Source organism: Bos taurus, chromosome 4, assembly GCF_002263795.3.
Source record: "Bos taurus isolate L1 Dominette 01449 registration number 42190680 breed Hereford chromosome 4, ARS-UCD2.0, whole genome shotgun sequence".
In the NCBI taxonomy this organism is placed as follows: domain Eukaryota; kingdom Metazoa; phylum Chordata; class Mammalia; order Artiodactyla; family Bovidae; genus Bos; species Bos taurus.
The window spans coordinates 37,697,254-37,722,092 of record NC_037331.1 but is presented as its reverse complement, the minus strand read 5'-3'; the positions used below and the strand labels follow the sequence as shown (position 1 = coordinate 37,722,092).

The 24,839-nt window shown below is 36.0% G+C and overlaps 1 protein-coding gene and 1 non-coding gene across 2 annotated transcripts in view; both read right to left on the bottom strand.

The window, feature by feature from the left end:
* The window catches only part of PCLO (piccolo presynaptic cytomatrix protein), a 392,120-nt gene that overhangs the window by 120,284 nt on the left and 246,997 nt on the right, over positions 1-24,839 (bottom strand). Inside the window, exon 9 of the mRNA XM_024991035.2 lies at positions 19,959-20,049. Within this exon, the coding sequence (XP_024846803.1) occupies positions 19,959-20,049 (91 nt within the window). The remainder of the gene's footprint in view (positions 1-19,958; positions 20,050-24,839) is intronic.
* Positions 4,830-4,936, bottom strand: LOC112446518 (U6 spliceosomal RNA). The gene has a single exon (XR_003034523.1). It is a non-coding gene; the product is annotated as a U6 spliceosomal RNA (small nuclear RNA).

Here is a 24,839-nt window from a genome sequence, read left to right as displayed (position 1 = left end):
AAATTAATACCAAGATGAAAGCTGCATTCTGAGTTTTCTGTGCACACAATACATAGGGATATTGTCTTGGTAGCAAAACCAGTGGAATAGTTGTGTTTATAGTACTTAACCACAGTGATTGAGCAGTGATAGAGGGTAGGAGATACAGGGAAAATAGGCTATGAACAGAAAGACTGTTGCCCTTCATAAATGAAGAGGAAGAGCTCTGTGTATCAGTTCTGCATCGCTGGGGTTCTAGTATAATGTGTGTAGCAAGTACATGGCATCTAGGCTACACGAAATTTGTAAATGAATGAATCATGAATGGATGAAAACTGAAGTGTCTAATTTTCAGTTTTGAAACTTTAAAGTGTCTAATTTTCTCTACATAGGGCTTCATGCCCAGCGTGCTGCGGTCCACAGTGTCACAAGTTGGACATGATCGAGCGACTGAACTAAAATGAGGGCTAATGCATCAGTTACAGTTATCTTAAAAATAATAGATTTGTACTGTACTCTGTTCTTGGAAAATGTCTGTAAAATTATATTAACACAATGAATCTTAAAATTAAAAATAACAAAAAGGAAACCCTCTATTCTACATGAATAAAATAAGATTTTGTGAGGTTAACTGCTCAAGACAACACCTAATATACGGTAATGTTAGAGTGGAGCCCACACTCCAAATGAATGGGTTAGGGATGAGTCTCCCGTTAGGCTAGGGCCAGGGAACCTGGTGTGGGATGAGAAAGGATGGGTTGGGGAGCTGCATATAAAGCCCTTCCCTTTCTCATTCAGTTGCAGAGGGGAGAGTGAAGAGAGACCTTACAATTAAGCCATTAAAAACTACCAGGATGTAAAAAATGTTGGGGAGTCAGTATCTGTCAGTCAATACCGAGGACAGGAAACATTTTGGGTTTAGGCAGCTTGTGGGTTAAATGGCAGCATTTAATGTTTTTAAGTTTATTTTTAATTGGAGGATAATTGCTTTACAATGTTGTATTGGTTTCTGCTGTACAACACTGTGAATTAGCTGTTCAGTTCAGTTCAGTTCAGTCACTCAGTCATGTCCGACTCTTTGTGACCCCATGAATTGCAGCACGCCAGGCCTCCCTGTCCGTCACCAACTCCCAGAGTTCACTCAAACTCATGTCCATTGAGTCGGTGATGCCATCCAACCATCTCATCCTCTGTCGTCCCCTTCTCCTCCTGCCCCCAATCCCTCTCAGCATCAGGGTCTTTTCCAATGAGTCAACTCTTCGCATGAGGTGGCCAAAGTACTGGAGTTTCAGCTTTAGCATTGGTCCTTCCAAAGAACACCCAGGACTGTTCTCCTTTAGAATGGACTGGTTGGATCTCCTTGCAGTCCAAGGGACTCTCAAGAGTCTTCTCCAACACCACAGTTCAAAAGCATCAATTCTTTGGTGCTCAGCCTTCTTCACAGTCCAACTCTCACATCCATACACGACCATGGGAAAAACCATAACCTTGACTAGATGAACCTTTGTTGGCAAAGTAATGTCTCTGCTTTTGAATATGCTATCTAGGTTGGTCATAACTTTCCTTCCAAGGAGTAAGTGTCTTTTAATTTCATGGCTACAATCACTATCTGCAGTGATTTTGGAGCCCCCCAAAATAAAGTCTGACACTGTTTCCACTGTTTCCCCATCTATTTCCCATGAAATGATGGGTGAATTAGCTGTAAGTATACATATATCCCTTCCCTCTTGAACCTTCCCACCACCCTCCATCCCACCCCTACAGGTTGTCACAGAATATGGGGTTGAGCACCTGGTGTTATACAGCAACTTCCCACTAGATCATCTACATATTGTAATGCATATGTTTTAAATATAATTTAATCTGAAGCTGTAAGTGATCACTTGGAAAAGGCTCTGCTTGTTTTGTCACTATAGTTTCCATTTTTCTATTGATGAATAAATGTCTATGACTTATTTATACCTTTATCAGCCATTACAAAGATGAAATTGTTACCTTTCCAGTATTAAAGATTTTATCATTTTGTATTTTAGCATTTGTGTTACTATATCATATATATCTATTAAATGAATACATAATATTAATACTTATCTTACTTTGCAATATCTTACTTTGCAAATCTATAAAGAATGATATATACACAGGCCTGATAACATAATTATATTATAATAACTATTATTTGGGGGAGTAGTTGAAAAACTGATTTGGAGAGAAAAGTTCTGAGTTTGCCAAGTCACTTTAGGGATACTATAAATAAAATCCAGGTGTCCAGATTATTTTTGTGTTACAGGCTAAACCTGGTCTAATCAAAATCAATTTGCTTTAGTAAAAGAGGTATTCAACACAGTTCAACAGATTCTACCATCCAGTATATGTTAGGGAATATTTTTTACTAAAGAGTTATTTAATATAATTACTTTGGTTATATTCATTAATCTATTTTTTAAATTTAATTTTATTTTTAAACTTTACAATATTGTATTAGTTTTGCCAAATATCAAAATGAATCCGCCACAGGTATACCCACGTTCTCCATCCTGAACCCTCCTCCCTCCTCCCTCCCCTACCCTCCCTCTGGGTCGTCCCAGTGCACCAGCCCCAAGCATCCAGTACCGTGCATCGAACCTGGACTGGCGACTCATTTCATACATGATATTATACATGTTTCAATGCTATTCTCCCAAATCTCCCCACCCTCTCCCTCTCCCACAGAGTCCATAAGACTGATCTATACATTGGTGTCTCTTTTGCTGTCTCGTACACAGGGTTATTGTTAGCATCTTTCTAAATTCCATATATATGCATTAGTATACTGTATTGGTGTTTTTCTTTCTGGCTTACTTCACTTTGTATAATAGGTTCCAGTTTCATCCATCTCATTAGAACTGATTCAAATGTATTCTTTTTAATGGCTGAGTAATACTCCATTGTGTATATGTACCACAGCTTTCTTATCCATTCATCTGCTGATGGGCATCTAGGTTGCTTCCATGTTCTGGCTATTATAAACAGTGCTGCGATGAACATTGGGGTACACGTGTCTCTTTCCCTTCTGGTTTCCTCAGTGTGTATGCCCAGCAGTGGGATTGCTGGATCATAAGGCAGTTCTATTTCCAGTTTTTTAAGGAATCTCCACACTGTTCTCCATAGTGGCTGTACTAGTTTGCATTCCCACCAACAGTGTAAGAGAGTTCCCTTTTCTCCACACTCTCTCCAGCATTTATTGCTTGTAGACTTATGGATTGCAGCCATTCTGACTGGCGTGAAATGGTACCTCATAGTGGTTTTGATTTGCATTTCTCTGATAATGAGTGATGTTGAGCATCTTTTCATGTGTTTGTTAGCCATCTGCATGTCTTCTTTGGAGAAATGTCTATTTAGTTCTTTGGCCCATTTTATGATTGGGTCATTTATTTTTTTGGAGTTGAGCTGTAGGAGTTGCTTGTATATTTTTGAGATTAGTTGTTTGTCCGTTGCTTCATTTGCTATTATTTTCTTCCATTCTGAAGCCTGCCTTTTCACCTTGCTAATAGTTTCCTTAGTTGTGCAGAAGCTTTTAAGTTTAATTAGGTCCCATTTGTTTATTTTTGCTTTTATTTCCATTATTCTGGGAGGTGGGTCATAGAGGATCCTGCTGTGATGTATGTCGGAGAGTGTTTTGCCTATGCTCTCCTCTAGGAGTTTTATAGTTTCTGGTCTTACGTTGAGATCTTTAATCCATTTTGAGTTTATTTTTGTGTATGGTGTTAGAAAGTGTTCTAGTTTCATTCTTTTACAAGTGGTTGACCAGTTTTCCCAGCACCACTTGTTAAAGAGATTGTCTTTAATCCATTGTATATTCTTGCCTCCTTTGTCAAAGATAAGGTGTCCATATGTGTGTGGATTTATCTCTGGGCTTTCTATTTTGTTCCATTGATCAATATTTCTGTCTTTGTGCCAGTACCATACTGTCTTGATGACTGTGGCTTTGTAATAGAGCCTGAAGTCAGGTAGGTTGATTCCTCCGGTTCCGTTCTTCTTTCTCAAGATAGCTTTGGCTATTTGAGGTTTTTTGTATTTCCATACAAATTGTGAAATTATTTGTTCTAGCTCTGTGAAGAATACTGTTGGTAGCTTGATAGGGATTGCATTGAATCTATAAATTGCTTTGGGTAGTATACTCATTTTCACTATATTGATTCTTCCAATCCATGAACATGGTATATTTCTCCATCTATTAGTGTCCTCTTTGATTTCTTTCACCAGTGTTTTATAGTTTTATATATATAGGTCTTTAGTTTCTTTAGGTAGATATATTCCTAAGTATTTTATTCTTTCCGTTGCAATGGTGAATGGAATTGTTTCCTTAATTTCTCTTTCAGTTTTCTCATTATTAGTGTATAGGAATGCAAGGGATTTCTGTGTATTGATTTTATATCCTGCAACTTTACTATAATCATTGATTAGTTCTAATAATTTTCTGGTGGAGTCTTTAGGGTTTTCAATGTAAAGGATCATGTCATCTGCAAACAGTGAGAGTTTTACTTCTTCTTTTCCAATTTGGATTCCTTTTATTTCTTTTTCTGCTCTGATTGCTGTGGCCAAAACTTCCAAAACTATGTTGAATAGTAATGGTGAAAGTGGCCACCCTTGTCTTGTTCCAGACTTTAGAGGAAATGCTTTCAATTTTTTACCATTGAGGCTAATGTTTGCTGTGGGTTTGTCATATATAGCTTTTATTATGTTGAGGTATATTCCTTCTATTCCTGCTTTCTGGAGAGTTCTTATCATAAATGGATGTTGAATTTTGTCAAAGGCTTTCTCTGCATCTATTGAGATAATCATATGGTTATTGTTTTTCAATTTGTTAAAAAAATATGGAATGCTTCACGAATTTGCATGTCATCCTTGTGCAGGGGCCATGCTAATCTTCTCTGTATCGTTCCAATTTTAGTATATGTGCTGCCAAAGCGAGCACTCATTAATCTATTTTTAAAACTGTTATTAAGTAAGCCAGTAAGGAAAAACATAAATACAGTATACTAACGCATATATATGGAATTTAGAAAGATGGTAACAATAACCCGGTGTACGAGACAGCAAAAGAGACACTGATGTATAGAACAGTCTTATGGACTCTGTGGGAGAGGGAGAGGGTGGGAAGATTTGGGAGAATGGCATTGAAACATGTAAAATATCATGTAGGAAACGAGTTGCCAGTCCAGGTTCGATGCACGATGCTGGATGCTTGGGGCTGGTGCACTGGGACAACCCAGAGGGATGGTATGGGGAGGGAGGAGGGAGGAGGGTTCAGGATGGGGAACATGGGTATACCTTGTGGCGGATTCATTTTGATATTTGGCAAAACTAATACAATTATGTAAAGTTTAAAAATAAAATAAAATTGGAAAAAAAACTGTTATTATAACACTATCTGAAATTAAGAATAAATATTATATGTTATTAGGTGGCCAGGCTAAGGATAAACATTCCTCTGAAATTGTACTCTAAACAAAAAGTGAGCTGCTTTTATTTCACCTAGTTTTCTACTGCATAAGATTTAGGGAACGTTTAGTTGTATGTTTCAAAATATATGACTTTGAACTAATGAACACTATTTGGTGTTTCTACTTTGTACCAATATTATATGTATTATATATTACTTGTTTTCAATCTCTTCGGTAACATCTTCAGGGATAGAAGGGAAAAAAGTAACTAACATTTCTAGAGTTTCTCCTACTTTGCATTTTTAAATCAGCTCATAACTTTCCATGTTAGGCACTGTCCATACCATTTTAGGACAAAGCAGCTGAGACTACAGGAGGTTAGAAACTTGGCTAGGTTGGCTAGTAAGTAAAACAACCAAGGTTAGAGCCCATTTTTCTTCTTGAGTCCCACATTCTTGTTCTTTCTATATACCTTTGCTCATCACTCTAATTGTCAAAAAAAATTCTAGAAGATAATTTTAGAAAATATTCTAGAAGTCTTTTCTCTTTTAATTGAATCTCATTTCTTTTTATCCATTTTCCAAGATGAAATCATATGCACGCTCTCTCTCTCTGTATATATATATATATACACTTATATTTAGTATTAACATCACCAAATTACCCTCCATAACCTGTAGGTTAAACATCTTGAATGTCTTTACCCTCTCCTTACAGAATCAATTATTAATTCCTTTGCTTTTATTTAAGAAAACAGAAAAATGTGTTCATCCATCCCCAGTTAAAAGCACAGCCATTAATGTCACTTAATGGCAGGAACCCATTTCTACAAGCAATATTCATCTTGACAGATGTCAGGAAAAGTGATGATGTGAATGAGGAACTAGTCCAACAGTAAATACTTCCTTTATCACTGAGGAAATGAATGCAAGTTTTCACTGAAATATACAAGGAAGAAATGATTTTAGAAGAGATTCTTTTTAAATATGATTTTTTATATAGTTGTATACTCTTTATTTCTAAGACACTTTGAGGGGCTTACAATGAGAAATTGTATCATATATTTACAACATATTTGGACAGTTAATAAGAGTAAAGAGAAAAAGCCATTCTGAATGGGAAGGGAGAAATTTGGGGTCAAGACCTGCTTGCTAGAATCTGTTCAGTTTCCCAGAACTTGCAGCATTTAGCATGGAAAACACATGTTCTCAAAGTGACAATGGACACTTTCTTTTGGTGTTCCACAAGAAAAAGAACAAATGACATAAGTGCCTTAACTTTCAAACACCTGACCTTAAAAAAAATGTTTTCTCATTAAGTGTTCCTAAACAATGTAGGAGACATGTTAAGAGTGTGTTACCTACAATGTATCTAACTGCATGAAGTAGAGTTCACCACATTTTTGCCTCAGTTCACTTCAGTCACTCTGTTGTGTCTGACTCTTTGAGACCCCATGGACTGTAGCACGCCAGGCTTCCCTGTCCATCACCAACTCCCGGAACTTACCCAAACTCATGTCCATTGAGTCAGTGATGCCATCCAACCATCTTATCCTCTGTCGTCCCCTTCTCCTCCTGTCTTCAGTCTTTCCCAACATCAGGGTCTTTTCAAATGAGTCAGCTCTTTGCATCAGGTGGCCAAAGTATTGAAGTTTCAGCTTTAACTTCAGTCCTTCCAATTAACACTCTGGACTGATCTCCTTTAGGATGGACTGGCTGGATTTCCTTCCAGTCCAAGGGACTCTCAAGAGTCTTCTCCAACACCACAGTTCAAAAGCCTCAATGCTTCGGCACTCAGCTTTCTTTATAGTCCAACTCTCACATCCATTCATGATTACTGGAAAAACAATAGCCTTGACTAGATGGACCTTTGTTAGCAAAGTAATGTCTCTGCTTTTTAATATACTGTCTAGGTTGGTCATAACTTTCCTTCCAAGAAGTATGCGTCTTTTAATTTCACGGCTGCAGTCACCATCTGCAGTGATTTTGGAACCCCCCCAAAAATAAAGTCAGCCATTGAAACAAAGTCAGTTTCCACTGTTTTCCCATCTATTTGCCATGAAGTGATGGGACCGGATGCCATGATCTTAGTTTTCTAAATGTTGAGCTTTAAGCCAACTTTTTCACTATCCTTTTTCACTTTCATCAAGAGGCTCTTTAGTTCTTCTTACTTTCTCCCATAAGGGTGGTGTCATCTGCATATCTGAGATTATTTGTATTTCTCCCAGCAATCTTGATTCCGGCTTCTGCTTCCTACAGCCTAGTGTTTCTCATGATGTACTCTGCCTAAAAGTTAAATAAGAAGTGTGACAATATACAGCCTTGACATACTCCTTTTCCTATTTGCAACCAGTCTGTTGTTCCATGGCCAGTTCTAACTGTTGCTTCCTGACCTGCATACAGATTTCTCAAGAGGCAGGTCAGGTGGTCTGGTATTCCCACCTCTTTCAGAATTTTCCACAGTTTACTGTGATCCACACAGTCAAAGGTTTTGGCATAGTAAATAAAGCAGATATAGATTTTTTTTTTTTCTGGAACTCTCTTGCTTTTTTGATGATCTAGTGGATGTTAAGCAATTTGATCTCTGGTTCCTCTGCCTTTTCTAAAACCAGCTTGAATATCTGGAAGTTCACAGTTCTTGTATTGCTGAAGCCTGGCTTGGAGAATTTTGAGCATTAATTTGCTAGCATGTGAGATGAATGCAACTGTGTGGTAGTTTGAGCATTCTTTGGCATTGCCTTTCTTTGGGATTGGAATGAAAACGGACCTTTTCCAGTCCTGTGGTCACTGCTGAGTTTTCCATATTTGCTGGCATATTGAGTGCAGCACTTTCCCAGCATCATCTTTTAGGATTTGAACTAGCTCAACTGGAATTCTATCACCTCCACTAGCTTTGTTCATAGTGATGCTTCCTAAGGCCCACTTGATTTCACATTCCAGGATGTCTGGCTCCAGGTGAGTGATCACACCATCGTGATCATCTGGGTCATGAAGATCTTTTTTCTACAGTTCTTCTGTTTATTTTAGTTAGCTCTTCTTAATATCTTCTGCTTCTGTTAGGTCCATACCATTTCTGTCATTTATTGAGACCATCTTTGCATGAAATAGTCCCTTGGTATCTCTACTTTTCTTGAAGAGATCTCTAATCTTTCCCATTCTATTGTTTTCCTCTATTTCCTTGCAATGATCACTGAGGAAGGCTTTCTTATTTCTCTTTGCTATTTTTTGGAACTCTGTACTCAAGTGGGTATATCTTTCCTTTTCTTCTTTGGTTTTTGCAGTTCCCCTTTATTTGATATACCACATGTGAGCACAGGAGTGCAGTCTCAAAAAAAGATTATAGAATTTTTTTTAAAAAATCGGTGTTTCTTATTTCATCATGGTTAAATTTTTTTCAGAATTCAGCTTTGAACCAGACAAAACCATTAAAAAAATCTCTAAAAGGAAGCTTCAGTGATTTAATTGGTGCTCATATTACCCATCAAATTAAATTCAGGATTATTTAATATGATCTGGGTCTAACTCTTATTCCTTTTATGACCTTGTCCTAACTTTGATCCGTTTTGTATTCTGTTTTAGCAAAACAAAATTAAAAAAAATAACATAAGCCAAAAAAAAAAAAGAACAAAAAAACCCCCAAAATAACCCACTTCCTGAAATGATAAAATCATTGAAAGGAAATAAAAAACACTAATCAGGTCCAAGGGCTAAACTCAAGACTCAATATTATATGCAGCCTCATTATCTAGTTTAATTAGTAGGTTCTTAAATGGTGTAATCATAAAATCCCCTTCCCTCTCTGGTGGATATAAAGATCCCTCACCAAATAGTACTCCTTATCAAGTGATCTGGGCTTCCCTGGTGGCTTAGATGGTAAAGAATCTGCCTGAGACCCCGGTTCAATCCCTAGGTTGAGAAGATCCTCTGGAGACGTAACGGTAACCCACTACAATATTCTTGCCTGGAGAATCCCCATGGACAGAGCAGCCTGGGTGGGCTAAAGTTCATGTGGTTGCAAAGAGTTGGACATGACTGAGCAATTCACATGTCCACTTTTCATCAAGGGGCTCCAGTCCAATTTCTGCTTATCCCTGAGCAGGTGGGACTCAGTTTCCTCCAAGTCTATACAATTATTCAACCAAGCAAATCACATCTTCCTGAAAGAACCAGGGGGCACTCCAACTTTTAGATACTAACATGCTGGCCTTGGCAGAACTGTTTATTCTATTCCTGAGTACAACCCCAATATGGCCTCTATACTTTAGGGAAATAAAGAACATCATGGCAGCATTTTTTCACTGTGGTATTGTAGTATTGTTTATAATATTGAAAAGGGGAAGTCAGCACAAATGTTTAGCAACTGAGGAATGGTGGATATAGATGATTAAATATCTATAAATATAATAAAAATAATTAAACTTATCTTATGAAGATCTTTTGATGTAACAGGAAAACGTCTTTGTTAGGTAATTTATACCTATATACAAAATACGTATGTAAACTACTTTACAATATGCTCCTAACATTTACTATGTGTAGCTGGGTATAAAGAAGAAAGGAAAGAAAGAGAGTGTAAATTGTCAGATTATGACAGTTTTCATTTTTATCTTTATAGTTTTCACTACTACTATAATTTACTGAGGATCTCTCTATCTATTCATCCATCCATCCATCCATCCAGTTATCTATATATACTCGACACACACATACTCATTTCACATACACATACAAAGAAGAGAGTTGAAAATGACACATGTATTTAGAAGATCAGTAGGGAGATCTGCCTTTTAGATTTCTAAGAGGAAAGAGAAATGAAAATCTTCATGAGAAAATGGGGAATGATATACTCTCTATCTCCCATTAATGTATTCTTTGAATAAATGAAGATACTAGGTATAAAAATTATATGTGTAAATACATGTACCCATGGTTTGTGACTTATTTTAACTTTCAAGAGACAATCTCATGTATTCAATGTTTGCTATGGATTAGCTCTACTTCAAATATCTTGCAAATTCTTGGAAGTAGAATTGCTACCACAGGCTTTTTGCATGTCTGCCTCATATCTAGGTTGAGGTTGAGTTTACATTCAACATGAGCTATTTACTTTTACAGTGGGAAAGTGAAAGATTTGTTTATTTTAATTCTACTTTCTATAATCCTATATTATTTGGAAAATTTTTCAAGTAAATTTAACAGTTATAAAAGGTAGCTAAATTTTTGTTCCAGTATTTTTATTGACTATGGACTATATTCCATGGAACATGGGGTATTTTTCTAAACTAATCTGCTGATTAATAATACGATATCTTCAAGAAAGACTAAACAAGATACATAGAACTATTATTACCATCTGAAGGTTCCATCTAGAATCTGAATGCAACTATTTATCTAAATCACCTCTACTTTAAATTTGTGGGTTTTCATTGTAAACACTCGTTAGTAAGAAAGAAAAAGAAGAATGGTATCAGTATTTGGTAGAATTGGTTATACTTCCAAATTATTTCAGAAGCAAAGGAAAAAACATGCAAGTGTACAGTGAATAAAATAACTATGTTCATATCTTTCTAACTTAATTGAGATTTTCATTTCCTTTCTTAGGATTTTACATGCATAATTTCTTTGGTTGCATATTGGGACAATATAACAACCCTAACCTATGTAAATAAGGTCAGTGTCACAAATGTAACCATGTCCATTAAAAAATTATTGAAATATAAACCAGAGTGAATATAAGGGTATGTATGTATGCATGTATGTAAACTCTTTATCCTCTTTCAAATATGAAAACATAATTCATTCAATACCTCTTCATATTGCCAGGATTTGAGAGTTTAATTGGTGAAGAGAAGAAAGTGCAGTCTGATCAGCTAGTGTTTGCTTTAAAAGCTGTTATTAAATACTTCTGCTCACCTTTCTAAAATTTCAGGCCAATAAAAATCCTTCCAATGAGTTTTAGTGCGGAAGAGAGGAAGGGATTCTATAACAGGCTTAGGGTAGAATCCCTGCATTACTGTCACAACTAGTCACTAATGTTCTTCAGGAACAAAGCAGGGATGTCTCCTCTCACTACTCTGCTCAGTATTATACCACAGGTTTTAGAAAGTACAATAAGGACAAGAAGTTTATACAAATTTATCCCCATTGGAATGGAAGAAATAAAGCTGTCTTTATTTGTAAACAACATAATCTTAAGGATTCCACAAAAAAATTAAAAAACTATCAGAACTAAAAACACTAGTAAAATTATAAACTAAAAGCTCAGTGTACAAAAATCAAATGCATTTTTATAAAATGGTAGTGAATAATCCCAAAGTGAAATTAAGAAAGCAATTCCATTCTTGGATACATGTGTACGTATGGCCGAGTCCTATTGCTGTCCACCTGAAACCGTCACTACATTGTTAACTGGCTATACTACAATATAAAATAAAAAGCTTAAAAAAAGGCAAAAAAAAATCATTGAATCTTATATTCACCGTGAGTGAAACTTATAAGATGGAAATTATATCTCAATAAAGCTGTTAAAAAAAACAATTCCATTCTCAATAGCACCAAGAACAGAATAATTTGGAAGACATTAAACAAAGAAATTCTAACTTTGTACTGGAAACTATAAAACTGTATTGAAAAATTAAAGGATACCTCAGTAAAGGTAGAAATATTACACATACATGAATTAGAAGATTCAGTGTTGGTAAGATAGCAATTCTTTTCAAATTAATCTATAGTTTCAATGTGACCCCTATCATAATCCCAGTAAGTTGATACTAAAAAATGTGGAAATTAAAAGAATCTAGAGTAGCCAAAACAATTAAAAAAAAAGTTGGAGTAATTACATTATTAGATTTCAAAACTTAATATGAAGCTACAGAGTAAGCAAAAGAGCGTAACAGTTAGGCATATAATCAAACAGAACAGAATTGAGATTCCAGAAATAAATTCTTATATTAATGGTAGATTGATTTTTGATAAAGATACCAAGGCAATTCAATGGGGGATTGGTTTCTTTCACAGAAGGTGCTTGTACAATTAAATATTCATTAGTGGTTCAAAAAAATGAACTTGGATGTCAGCATCATACCATATACACAAATAGGTACAAAATAGGTAACTGACCTGAATGTTTAAAGTATATAAACATAAGAGAAATTTTCTGGTATAAAACCTCTCAGAGAAAATCTTTTTGACCTTGAAATAGTTCTTAATACATTATCAGCAGCATGGTTTACAAACTAAAAGTAAAAATAAATTGAATTCTATTAAAATGTAAGTTTTTCCTTTAAAATACACCTTTAAGAAAATAAAAAGACAAGACAAAAACTAGAAGGAAATAGATGCACTCCATGTAACTTATAAGAAACACATTCAAAATATATAAAGAACTCTTACAACTCTGTATGAAGACAAAGAATCCAAATGAATAATGGAAAAAAATTCTTAATAAATATTTTACCAAAGAATATGTATGCTTTGACTTTAACCACCTAAAAATATGCTCATAGCTCAGTTGGTAAAGAATCCACCTGTAATGCAGGAGAACCTGGTTTGATTCCTGGGTCAGGAAGATCTCCTGGAGAAGGGATAGGCTACCAATGCATTATTCTTGGGCTTCCCTAGTGGCTCAGCTGGTAAAGAATCTGCCTGCAATGCAGGAGACCTGGGTTTGATTCCCGGGTTGGGAAGATCCCCTGTAGAAGAGAAAGGTTTCCCACTCCAGTACTCTGGTCTGGAGAATTCCATGGACTGTATAGTCCATTGGGTCGCAAAGAGTTGGACACAACTGAGCAACTTTCACTTTCACTCTCATCAGAGGTCATTAGGAAAATTCAAGTTAAAACAACACACTATCATCCACACTCACCCCAAAAGACAGATATTACCAAGTGCTGGCAAAGGCATAGAGAAAGTAGAATCTTTAGACATTTTTGGTAAGAATATAATATGGTACCTTTACCTTGGCAAACTATCTGACAACTTCTTAAATAGTTAAAAAGAAACTCACCATGTAACTGAGCAATTCCATTTTTAGGACATCATACAAAAATACCATATGTCCAAAGTAAAACTTGTGTGCAAATTTTAAGTGAAACCACAAAAAATTCAATGGATAAATAAATATAGAGAATTCAAACAATGGAGTACTTCTTCACAATAAAAAGAACAAAACATCTGATACATGCCACAACATAGATAAACCTAAAAAGTACTGGTAATTGAAAGGAGTCAGACATCAAAACTGAAATCATACAATTTAATTTATATGAAGAACCCATAAAGGGTAGAATCAGAGGCAGAAAGTAAACTTGACTGTGACTGGGAGAGGAATGCTGGATGTGGCTATGGCTATCAGACTCAAGGGAAACTTTTGTAGTGATTGAAAAGTTTCAAAACAAGATTGTTGTGACAGTCATACAACTCCACAAATTTATAAAAGTCATTTATAACCTGCACATTCACGATATAAGTTATACCACAAAGTTCCATCCATGGAACTTTCCAGGCAAGAGTACTGGAGTGGGTTGCCATTTACTTCTCCAGGGGATCTTCCCGACCCAGGGATCGAACCCAGGTCTCCGGCATTGCAGGCAGATGCTTTACCATCTGAGCCACCAGGGAAGCCCCATACCATAATAAAGTTGTTAAAATAATAATTTTAAAAGGGCTATCCATATTTGGTATTCCTACCAACTCAGATCCAGTGAGATCTGTTACATTTGTTTCTTGTTTCTAAAACTTATGAAGATGGTGGCCTAAAGGGGTACAGAGAATGAGCCACTATATCCGGAGAAGACACTGCTATCTTTTGAAACTAACCATTCTTAATGTTCTTCACTATTACACTTCGTAATCCATCTTTCTAACCTTGCAGATGGAGCCAGTCCATTATGGAACTTTAATATAAGCAAATATCCTTTTTAAATTCAGAAGAATTTCTCTGACTTGTTTTGAACAGCTGTGTTTCTGAAGATGTTAAGATGGAGTTCTAAATAAAAAAGAAAGAGACTCACTTCTTGAGTATTACATTTTATCTTTTTTTTCTGATAATTTCTAAGAGAAAATAACATTCTTTTGATTGTACACTAAGGATAAGATTTTGTGTCAGGTTCACTTGCAATTATGTGAGATATAGAGAGCTGATCTTATTTTAAGGATGAGTGTACTTATTCTCAAAATCTAAATAAGTGATAGAGCTGAACTCCAATTCAGGACTTTCTGATTCTAAAACTCATGTCCTATTTTCTCCATTTCACTGCTTTGTGCTTGGGTGACTGAAGGTTTTCAGAACCGTTGTACAGTTGTTGATCAGCACCTATAAGTACATCTTTGAAGTTTACAGTCAAAATTAAATGATCTGTTTGCTCAAAGTTATCGACCACTTAACAGAAGACTGTATGCATGTATTTCCCTCTGCATACATCATAAAATAGTATAAAAAAACGGTACACATGTGTATGTGTGTACACACCTATACATATATACAGATGTCTATGAACAATAAAGTTTTGTAAATTCCCTGACTTTGTCTCAGTTGTTCCTTAAGTTTTACTATAGTTCAGTTCAGTTCAGTCGCTCAGTCGTGTCCAACTCTTTGAGACCCCATGAACTGCAGCACGCCAGGCCTCCCTGTCCATCACCAACTCCTGGAGTCCACCCAAACCCACGTCCATTGAGTCAGTGATGCCATTCAACCAACTCATTCTCTGTCTTCCCCTTCTCCTCCTGCCTTCAATCTTTCCCAGCATCAGGGTCTTTTCCAATGAGTCAGCTCTTTGCATCAGGTGGCCAAAGTATTGGAGTTTTATTCACATTTCAGATTCTCCTATTAAAGTGTGAATAACCTGTAGATCAAGGTCTTTGCTAGATTCACTCTAGTAACCTAGCAACTAATACAATATAAATCACACTATGGGTGTTCTATGAATAAATATTAATGAATTAAAATTTAAAAGTATTCAATATGAGTTTAAAAGTAGTTATAAACTATAATTTATTTGAATAAGTTTTTGTATAGGAAGGAAAAAAAGCTTAGAATTTTTTTCACTTATTCTATAAAGATTCTTAGAGAAGTATTTCACAAACATTTTGGCTTCAAGGAGCCATTTATATTTTTAACATTATTGAGGATGTCAAAGAGCTTTCATTTATATCAGTTATAATTTTGTATATTTTCGATATTATAGACTAAAACTGAATTTATTAATTAATTTAAAGCATTAATAAACTCATTCTATGTTAAAACAAATAATTTTTTAAAAAATGCATTTTAAAAACAAAACATTTAAGAGAAAGGTGGCATTGTTTTACATTACTGAAAAAATGTTTGATTTGAATTAAATAGAAGACAGTTGAATTCTCTTATCTGCTCTGTATACAATCTTTTGGGATGTCACACATCATGTAATCTCTGAAAAACTCTACTGTATATTCACAGAAAAATGAGAGTGCAAAAGGTAAATGTTACCTTTAGCATTACTATGAAAATAATTTTGACCTTGAAAACCCCCTGAAACAATCTTGAGAACCCTGAGGGTTCTCAGCTTAACATTCTGACAGCCATATAATAGAAAGAATTAAAAAAAATTTTTTTCTATTTCTGTATGTTGTTAATATTTTGAAATTATTTTGCTTTCAATAAGTATCAATAGAAATATGTTTTTTTTTCTGTGAAGTGTCCATGTTAGACACAGAATGGTCTATTAAAACACTATAAAAGATATATTTTATTTCTCCTTTCAATGAGCTTTTATAACAAAAATGAAAATTCATTAATGACATTTCCCCTCTGTTTGGGAGAGCAGAAATGCTACATTTTACTCTTTTCTCCTTCCTTGATTATATCCTCATCTTGTTTTACAAAGGCAGTTAAATTATTAGCTTGCTATGCTAAGTCACTTCAGTCGTGTCCGACTCTGTGGGACCCCATAGACGGCAGCCCACCAGGCTCCCCTGTCCCTGGGATTCTCCAGGCAAGAACACTGGAGTGGGTTGCCATTTCCTTCTCCAATGCATGAAAAGTGAAAGTGAAGTCTCTCAGTCGTGTCTGACTCTTAGCGACCCCATGGACTGTAGCCACCAGGCTCCTCCACCCATGGGATTTTCCAGGCAAAAGTACTGGAGTGGGGTGCCATTTCCTCCTCCAATGCATGAAAGTGAAAAGTGAAAGTGAAGTTGCTCAGTTGTGTCCGACTCTTAGCGACCCCATGGACTACAGCCTACCAGGCTCCTCCGTCCATGGGATTTTCCAGGCAAGAGTACTGGAGTGGGGTGCCATTGCCTTCTCTGAATTATTAGCTTAGATAGCTTTTTTTCCTATTGATGAAGCTACTGGGCACTGCTGTTTTTCTCTAAACATGAGAGACAATCAGGAATTTAATTGTTAGGTAGTTAGAACAGGAAAAAGGAGTCCAGATTGGTGGTGGCTAAAAGACAAGGAAGGAAGAAGCTTGCAAAAATAGAACAAAGGAAGGTCTGAGGACCAGAGTGAGGACCTCAGGTAAAACAAACAGCATTACCCAGGAGTGCTGTTTGTTTTACCCGAGGTCCTCACTCCAGTCCTCACACCTCCTTTGTTCTATTTTCACGGGCTTTTTCTTTCCTTGTCGTTTAGCCACCACCATTCTGGACTCCTTTTTCCTGTTCTAACTACCTAACATAACTATTTTCTATTATGCAAAGTTTCATACATATAAAAAAGTAGTGACAAGGCTGTAATAAAACCCAGTGTAGTTAATCGTTCAGCTCCAAAGTAATCAAATTATGTCAATTCTGTTCCATCTATGTCTTCACCACTTTTTACACAGCTAATTGTGAAGCAAACTCCACACAAGACATTGTTTCATCTGTAAATATTTTAGTATGCATCTCTAAAAAACATACTCCATTTTGTCATGAAAATATTAACATAAAAATGACATGATAGCTAGAAAAACAGTAAAATCTTAGTATCATCAAATATTTAGTCACTCAAAGTAAGCTTTTGGTAGACCAGCAAATAACAGAGATTAGCCAGGAGTGTAAATTTTCTATGCCAGGGTTTGTCTGCCACTAACTTCAAACTGCTAGATGCTGTTTGGCAAATATTGCCATTTCTTGCTCTAATCTTGCATATACATTTTTTTGTGTGTGAAATTGTTAGTGGCTCAGTCATGTCAGACTCTGCAACCCCCAGGACCATGGCACACCAGAAACCTCTGTCCATTGGATTCTCCAGGCAAGAATACTGGAGTGGGTAGCAACTCCCTTCTTCAGGGGATCTTCCTGACCGAGGGATTGAACCTGGGTCTCCCACATTTTAGGCAGATTCTTTTTTTTTTTTTAAGATAAATTTATTTATTTTAATTGGAGTCTAATTACTTTACAATATCGTATTTGTTTTGCCATACATCAACATGAATCCGCCACGGGTGCACACGTGTTCCCCATCCTGAACCCTCCTCCCACAAGCTACCAGGGAAGTCCCATATACATGTATTTAAATCCCTTTGAAGCACTTAAGATTTAGTTGAAGACAATACAAATTGTTCTAAAAAATTTAGTTTAGAATGAGATCAGGCTACTTTGGGATACAAAGAAAATACATTCAGTAGCAACGCAGGATAAATGTAACAAGTATGTTTATTATTATTTTGCTGCTGCTAAGTCACTTCAGTCATGTCCCACTCTGTGCGACCCCATAGACGGAAGCCCACCAGGCTCCCCCATCCCTGGGATTCTCTAGGCAAGAATACCGGAGTGGGTTGCCATTTCCTTCTCCAATGCATGAAAGTGAAAAGTGAAAGGGAAGTCGCTCAGTCGTGTCCGACTCTTAGCGACCCCATGGACTACAGACTACCAGGCTCCTCTATCCATGGGATTTTCCAGGCAAGAGTACTGGAGTGGGGTGCCATTGAAAAGGAGCATGCATAGAGATAATAATATACATTACTAGTATATAATGCAAAACTATAATCCTCTTCTCATTTTGCAAAGTCTACATATAGAAGAAACAAATTTTCAGACTAGAATAATTATAACAAGTCAATAGCTCTTATTTCTATTATTCTTATATTTTAAAATAAAATTATAATTTTTTCCTAATTTTAGTAAAATAAAACAAAAATTTCCCCTAACTGTAGCAAAAAAAAACAATATAAGTTGCAAAAGAAAAATGATAAGGTTGAAGGGATAATTACTTTGACACAGAATATTAATACAAATAGAAAACATATTGACATGGAGTCCTGGTGATTTAGTAAAAATTGTTTGAAGGTTTTTGCTGAAAAACATAATTTTGGCATTGCTAGAAAGTATTATGTTGTTTTGCTTTATGAGCTGGAGGGAACTGAAATAGCTTGCAGCAAGTAATTATTTCTACAAAAAGAGTCCCTGGATTTTAAGACTCACCCCTGGACTGTTCATCAGTACTTAAAATACAGTCTGCATGTAATAAAATTATGAAAGTTTGAAATATCTGTCTCTGGCAGAAGAAAAACCATCCTATCTTAAAAGGAAAACATTGCACTCCTAATCAATTCATTCTCTATGAAAACAAAGGGAAAAAAATTGCTCAAATCAAAACCTGTTCTAAAACCGTAGGGTCTAAAATCTGCAAAGAACAACAGCAAGTACACTGAAGAAATACCACTTTTTGTCCTCTGTTATATCAGTTCTTAAAGAAAAAAAAAGTAACATATATGCTAGATATGCCACTGACATATTCATATGTATTGATGAATATTTTCTGTTGATATACAGTGTCTATTTAACACAGAAAATGTACTTGAGTGAGAAAACAGGTAATACACATACTTTGAAAATTTATTAACTTTCAAAAAATTTATACTTCTACCTCACAGATATAAACAAGAGAACTTTTAATAATCTAAATGCAATCTGAGATTTGGATTAGATCCTGGACCAGAAAAAATTAGTGGGTCAGTTGGGAAACTCAAATTTTGGATAAGGCTTGTAGATATTTTAATACCATCATATTAATGTTGATTTCTGGTTTTGATCACTTTTTGTGGTTAGATGTTAACATTAGTGAAACTGGGTAAAGAGTGGGCAAAAGAACTGATCATTCTATTTTCTGAGAGTCCAAAGTTTTTTCAAAATAACAAGTTTAAATTTTCTGTCATATGGTTAATTTAAAGAAGAACACAAACAAATAAACAAAAACTGAGCAAAGCTGATAATGTTCAAATTTACAAGGTATAAGGGAATTTATTCCTTAGTAATATTTAAGTTAGTTTCTGTGTAAGAATGTTTTATGGTCCTATGACCATATTACTCAACAGTGCAATAATTATGGAGCATTTACCATTATGCACATCAAAAATGAAGATATAGAATGATCTAAATATAAATCATTTAGTAATGTATCATATTAATAATTATGGCATTCTTTTTTTATATTTAAATATATAGCCTGATTATTTTTTGAAAATTTCCAATAGACAGTTTTTGACAGAAAAATGCATTTTCTTAAATTTAATGTCACCTAAACAAATTCAAATACATACCTCAACCAGACATTAAAGTAAAAAGAACCAGATTATTTGATTTCTTTTACCTGAAACTGTGTGATCCTTAGAGTCTCTTGTTATTTTTATCCTTGCATGTGGAAAGATGTAGTGCACAGTTTTCCCATCCATCTGTATAATCTAAGACATACATAAGATATGGTGAAAAAGCAATGTTAAAGACATTTAAAGGGCAATATACGTAATTATCTTTCTTCAGACTACAGTGATTCAACCAATGAAAACAGAAGATTCTCAAATGATGACAGTTTTAAGCATTTAATACCACATAATGATATATTGTTTTCTGAGTTTATTATAGTCTTCACATTTACAATCAGTTTATCTTGCAAACTGATTTGCTGGGTTTGGAAAATCAATAAGCATATGTTAACACATAAGGATATCTATTACTATGGTATTACATAGAGAATGTATATGGAAAATTGACCTCTGCTGATTTTGTTTTTGGACAGCCTAGAAATAGAAAGGCATTTTTAATTTTCAGCCATCAAGCTTAAAGGGAGAAAAGACAAAGATCCTCCTACTCTGCATCTCTATCACTTTACCAGGAATGCATATTTCTGTTATGTTGATATCATTGTGGAATTTTGCTTCTGCTGAGCATATTTGCCAAAAGTTTTAGGATATACCTGATGCTGAGACTAATTCTGCATAAATAAATAAAGTCTTTGCTCATTTATTATTTTCTGAAGCCTTCTTTGTATGCAAAGGTATTATTTCTCATTTAATTCTGACACTCCTTCAGTTAGAAGAAACAACATTCAATGCCTTTGTTACAAGGCTGGGATTTCAATTCTCATTACTGAGACTTGAAAATGAGAATACTATAGACTGTGTTATTGGTGTTTCCACTTGACAAAATGAGATTTCAGAAATAAAGGAAATTAGCAAATGCAAACTTCTGCTGTATATTTTATGGAATTAGGCTTTCAAAAGACATTTGTGAAATAATGAAAGACAGAAATAGTAAAATCTTTATAAAACTATATTAATAGGATTTTAATAGTATGAAATCTTGTATCCATCACTTCTGGAGAATTTTTAACTAACTAGAATTAGAAAAACAAGGTTTAGTAAAGAGACATTTAATACTACCCATTTCAGAATGTGTTTAGGTATGGTTTGGGTTTACTAAGATAATGTATGAAAAGGCAAAATGATAGGATACTGAAAGAGGAACTCCCCAGGTCAGTAGGTGCCCAATATGCTACTGAAGATCAGTGGAGAAATAACTCCAGAAAGAATGAAGGGATGGAGCGAAAGCAAAAACAATACCCAGCTGTGGATGTGACTGGTAATAGACACAAGGTCTGATGCTGTAAAGAGCAATATTGCATAGGAACCTGGAATGTCAGGTCCATGAATCAAGGCAAATTGGAAGTGGTCAAACAAGAGATGGCAAGAGTGAATGTCGACATTCTAGGAATCAGCAAACTAAAATGGACTGGAATGGGTGAATTTAACTCAGAGGACCATTATATCTACTACTGTGGGCAGGAATCCCTTAGAAGAAATGGAGTGGCCATCATGGTCAACAAAAGAGTCCAAAATGCAGTACTTGGATGCAATCTCAAAAATGACAGAATGATCTCTGTTTGTTTCCAAGGCAAACCATTCAATATCACAGTAATCCAAGTCTATGCCCCAACCAGTAATGCTGAAGCAGCTGAAGTTGAACAGTTCCATGAAGACCTACAAGACCATTTAGAACTTATACCCAAAATAGATATCCTTTTCATTATAGGGGACTGGAATGCAAAAGTAGGAAGTCAAGAAACACCTGGAGTAACAGGCAAATTTGGCCTCGGAATAGGGAATGAAGCAGGGCAAAGACTAATAGAGTTTTGCCAAGAAAATGCACTGGTCATAGCAAACACCCTTTTCCAACAACACAAGAGAAGACTCTATACATGGACATCACCAGATGGTCAACACCAAAATCAGATTGATTATATTCTTTGCAGCCAAATATGGAGAAGCTCTATACAGTCAGCAAAAACAAGACCAGGAGCTGACTGTGGCTCAGATCATGAACTCCTTATTGCCAGATTCAGACTGGAATTCAAAAAAGTGGGGAAAACCACTAGACGAGTCAGGTATGACCTAAATCAAATCCCTTATGATTATACAGTGGAAGTGAGAAATAGATTTAAGGGCCTAGATCTGATAGATAGAGTGCCTGATGAACTATGGAATGAGGTTCGTGACATTGTACAGGAGACAGGGATCAAGACCATCCCCATGGAAAAGAAATGCAAAAAAGCAAAATGGCTGTCTGGGGAGGCCTTACAAATAGCTGTGAAAAGAAGAGAAGCGAAAAGCAAAGGAGAAAAGCAAAGATATAAGCATCTGAATGCAGAGTTCCAAAGAATAGCAAGGAGAGATAAGAAAGCCTTCCTCAGAGATCAATGCAAAGAAATAGAGGAAAATAACAGAATGGGAAAGACTAGAGATCTCTTTAAGAAAATTAGAGATACCAAGGGAACATTTCATGCAAAGATGGGCTCGATAAAGGACAGAAATGGTAAGGACCTAACAGAAGCAGAAGATATCAAGAAGAGGTGGCAAGAATACACAGAAGAACTGTACAAAAAGGATCTTCACAATGCTGATAATCACGATGGTGTGATCACTGACCTAGAGCCAGACATCCTGGAATGTGAAGTCAAGTGGGCCTTAGAAAGCATCACTACGAACAAAGCTAGTGGAGATGATGGAATTCCAGTTGAGCTATTTCAAATCCTGAAAGATGATGCTGTGAAAGTGCTGCACTCAATATGCCAGCAAATTTGGAAAACTCAGCAGTGGCCACAGGACTGGAAAAGGTCCGTTTTCATTCCAATCCCAAAGAAAGGCAATGCCAAAGAATGCTCAAACTACCACACAATTGAACTCATCTCACACGCTAGTAAAGTAATGCTCAAAATTCTCCAAGCCAGGCTTCAGCAATATGTGAACCGTGAACTTCCTGATGTTCAAGCTGGTTTTAGAAAAGGCAGAGGAACCAGAGATCAAATTGCCAACATCCGCCGGATCATCGAAAAAGCAAGAGAGTTCCAGAAAAAACATCTATTTCTGCTTTATTGACTATGCCAAAGCCGTTGACTGCGTGGATCACAATAAACTGTGGAAAATTCTGAAAGAGATGGGAATACCAGACCACCTGATCTGCCTCTCGAGAAATTTGTATGCAGGTCAGGAAGCAACAGTTAGAACTGGACATGGAACAACAGACTAGTTCCAAATAGGAAAAGGAGTACGTCAAGGCTGTATATTGTCACTCTGCTTATTTAACTTCTATGCAGAGTACATCATGAGAAACGCTGGACTGGAAGAAACACAAGCTGGAATCAAGATTGCCGGGAGAAATATCAATCACCTCAGATATGCAGATGACACCACCCTTATGGCAGAAAGTGAAGAGGAACTCAAAAGCCTCTTGATGAAAGTGAAAGTGGAGAGTGAAAAAGTTGGCTTAAAGCTCAACATTCAGAAAGCTAAGATCATGGCATTTGGTCCCATCACTTCATGGGAAATAGATGGGGAAACAGTGTCAGACTTTATTTTTTTGGGCTCCAAAATCACTGCAGATGGTGACTGCAGCCATGAAATCAAAAGACGCTTAGTCCTTGGAAGGAAAGTTATGACCAACCTAGATAGCATATTCAAAAGCAGAAACATTACTTTGCCAACAAAGGTCCGTCTAGTCAAGGCTATGGTTTTTCCTGTGGTCATGTATGGATGTGAGAGTTGGACTGTGAAGAAGGCTGAGCGCCAAAGAATTGATGCTTTTGAACTGTGGTGTTGGAGAAGACTCTTGAGAGTCCGTTGGACTACAAGGAGATCCAACCAGTCCATTCTGAAGGAGATCAGCCCTGGGATTTCTTTGGAAGGAATGATGTTAAAGCTGAAACTCCAGTACTTTGGCCACCTCATGCGAAGAGTTGACTCATTGGAAAAGACTCTGATGCTGGGAGGGATTGGGGGCAGGAGGAGAAGGGAATGACAGAGGATGAGATAGCTGGATGGCATCACTGACTCGATGGACGTGAGTCTGGGTTAACTCCGGGAGTTGGTAATGGACAGGGAGGCCTGGTGTGCTGCCATTCATGGGGTCTCTAAGAGTCGGACATGACTGAGTGACTGAACTGAACTGAACTGAAGATAATACATTAACTAGAATTTACAATTAAAAGGGTGTTTGTTTTGTGAAGAAAAATTCTCTGGAATATTCATGTTATTTTAATGTGCCTCTGAAAATTCAACTTTAAAATTGCTAGAATTGTGGATTTTCAAAGAAAAATGCACTGAAAAATGCAAGCAATGCCAGCCTTTAGGTTTTATTCTCTTTAGGAAAGAATAAGCTTAATCAGGCCTCTGATGAACAAAAAATTGTCCCCAGACAACAGCAGAATCCTGTCAAATCCAAAAATCTTTTATAAATTCTGCAAAGTAAAACTAAAATATCATTTGCATGATTATAAAAATATCATGGTCCATATAATCAATCTAGATAATTCGTACTATTAATAACAATGGCTTTGTAAAACATTGTGAATCTTGTATATGTTCATGACAAAAGAGTGTGCATTTTCCTTTTTTCTTCCTTACTCTACCCTCTTCTATCTCATTCTCTTTACTTTCTCTTCCAGACTCCTTACTTTCCCTCCCTTCATCTTTTCTCCTTCTTCTACTTTCCTTCATCCTCTCCTTTCTTACTCTTCTATCTGCATTAAAAATCTTCATTTTAAATTATGTGAACTGAAAATCTTAAAACTATCAGATATAACTCAAATTTGCTTTGTTACTATAGGTAATTCATTAACATTATGTATATTATGGTGTAATCTCAAAATCAATAGAATGATCTTGGTGCATTTCCAAGGCAAACCATTCTGCATCTCAGT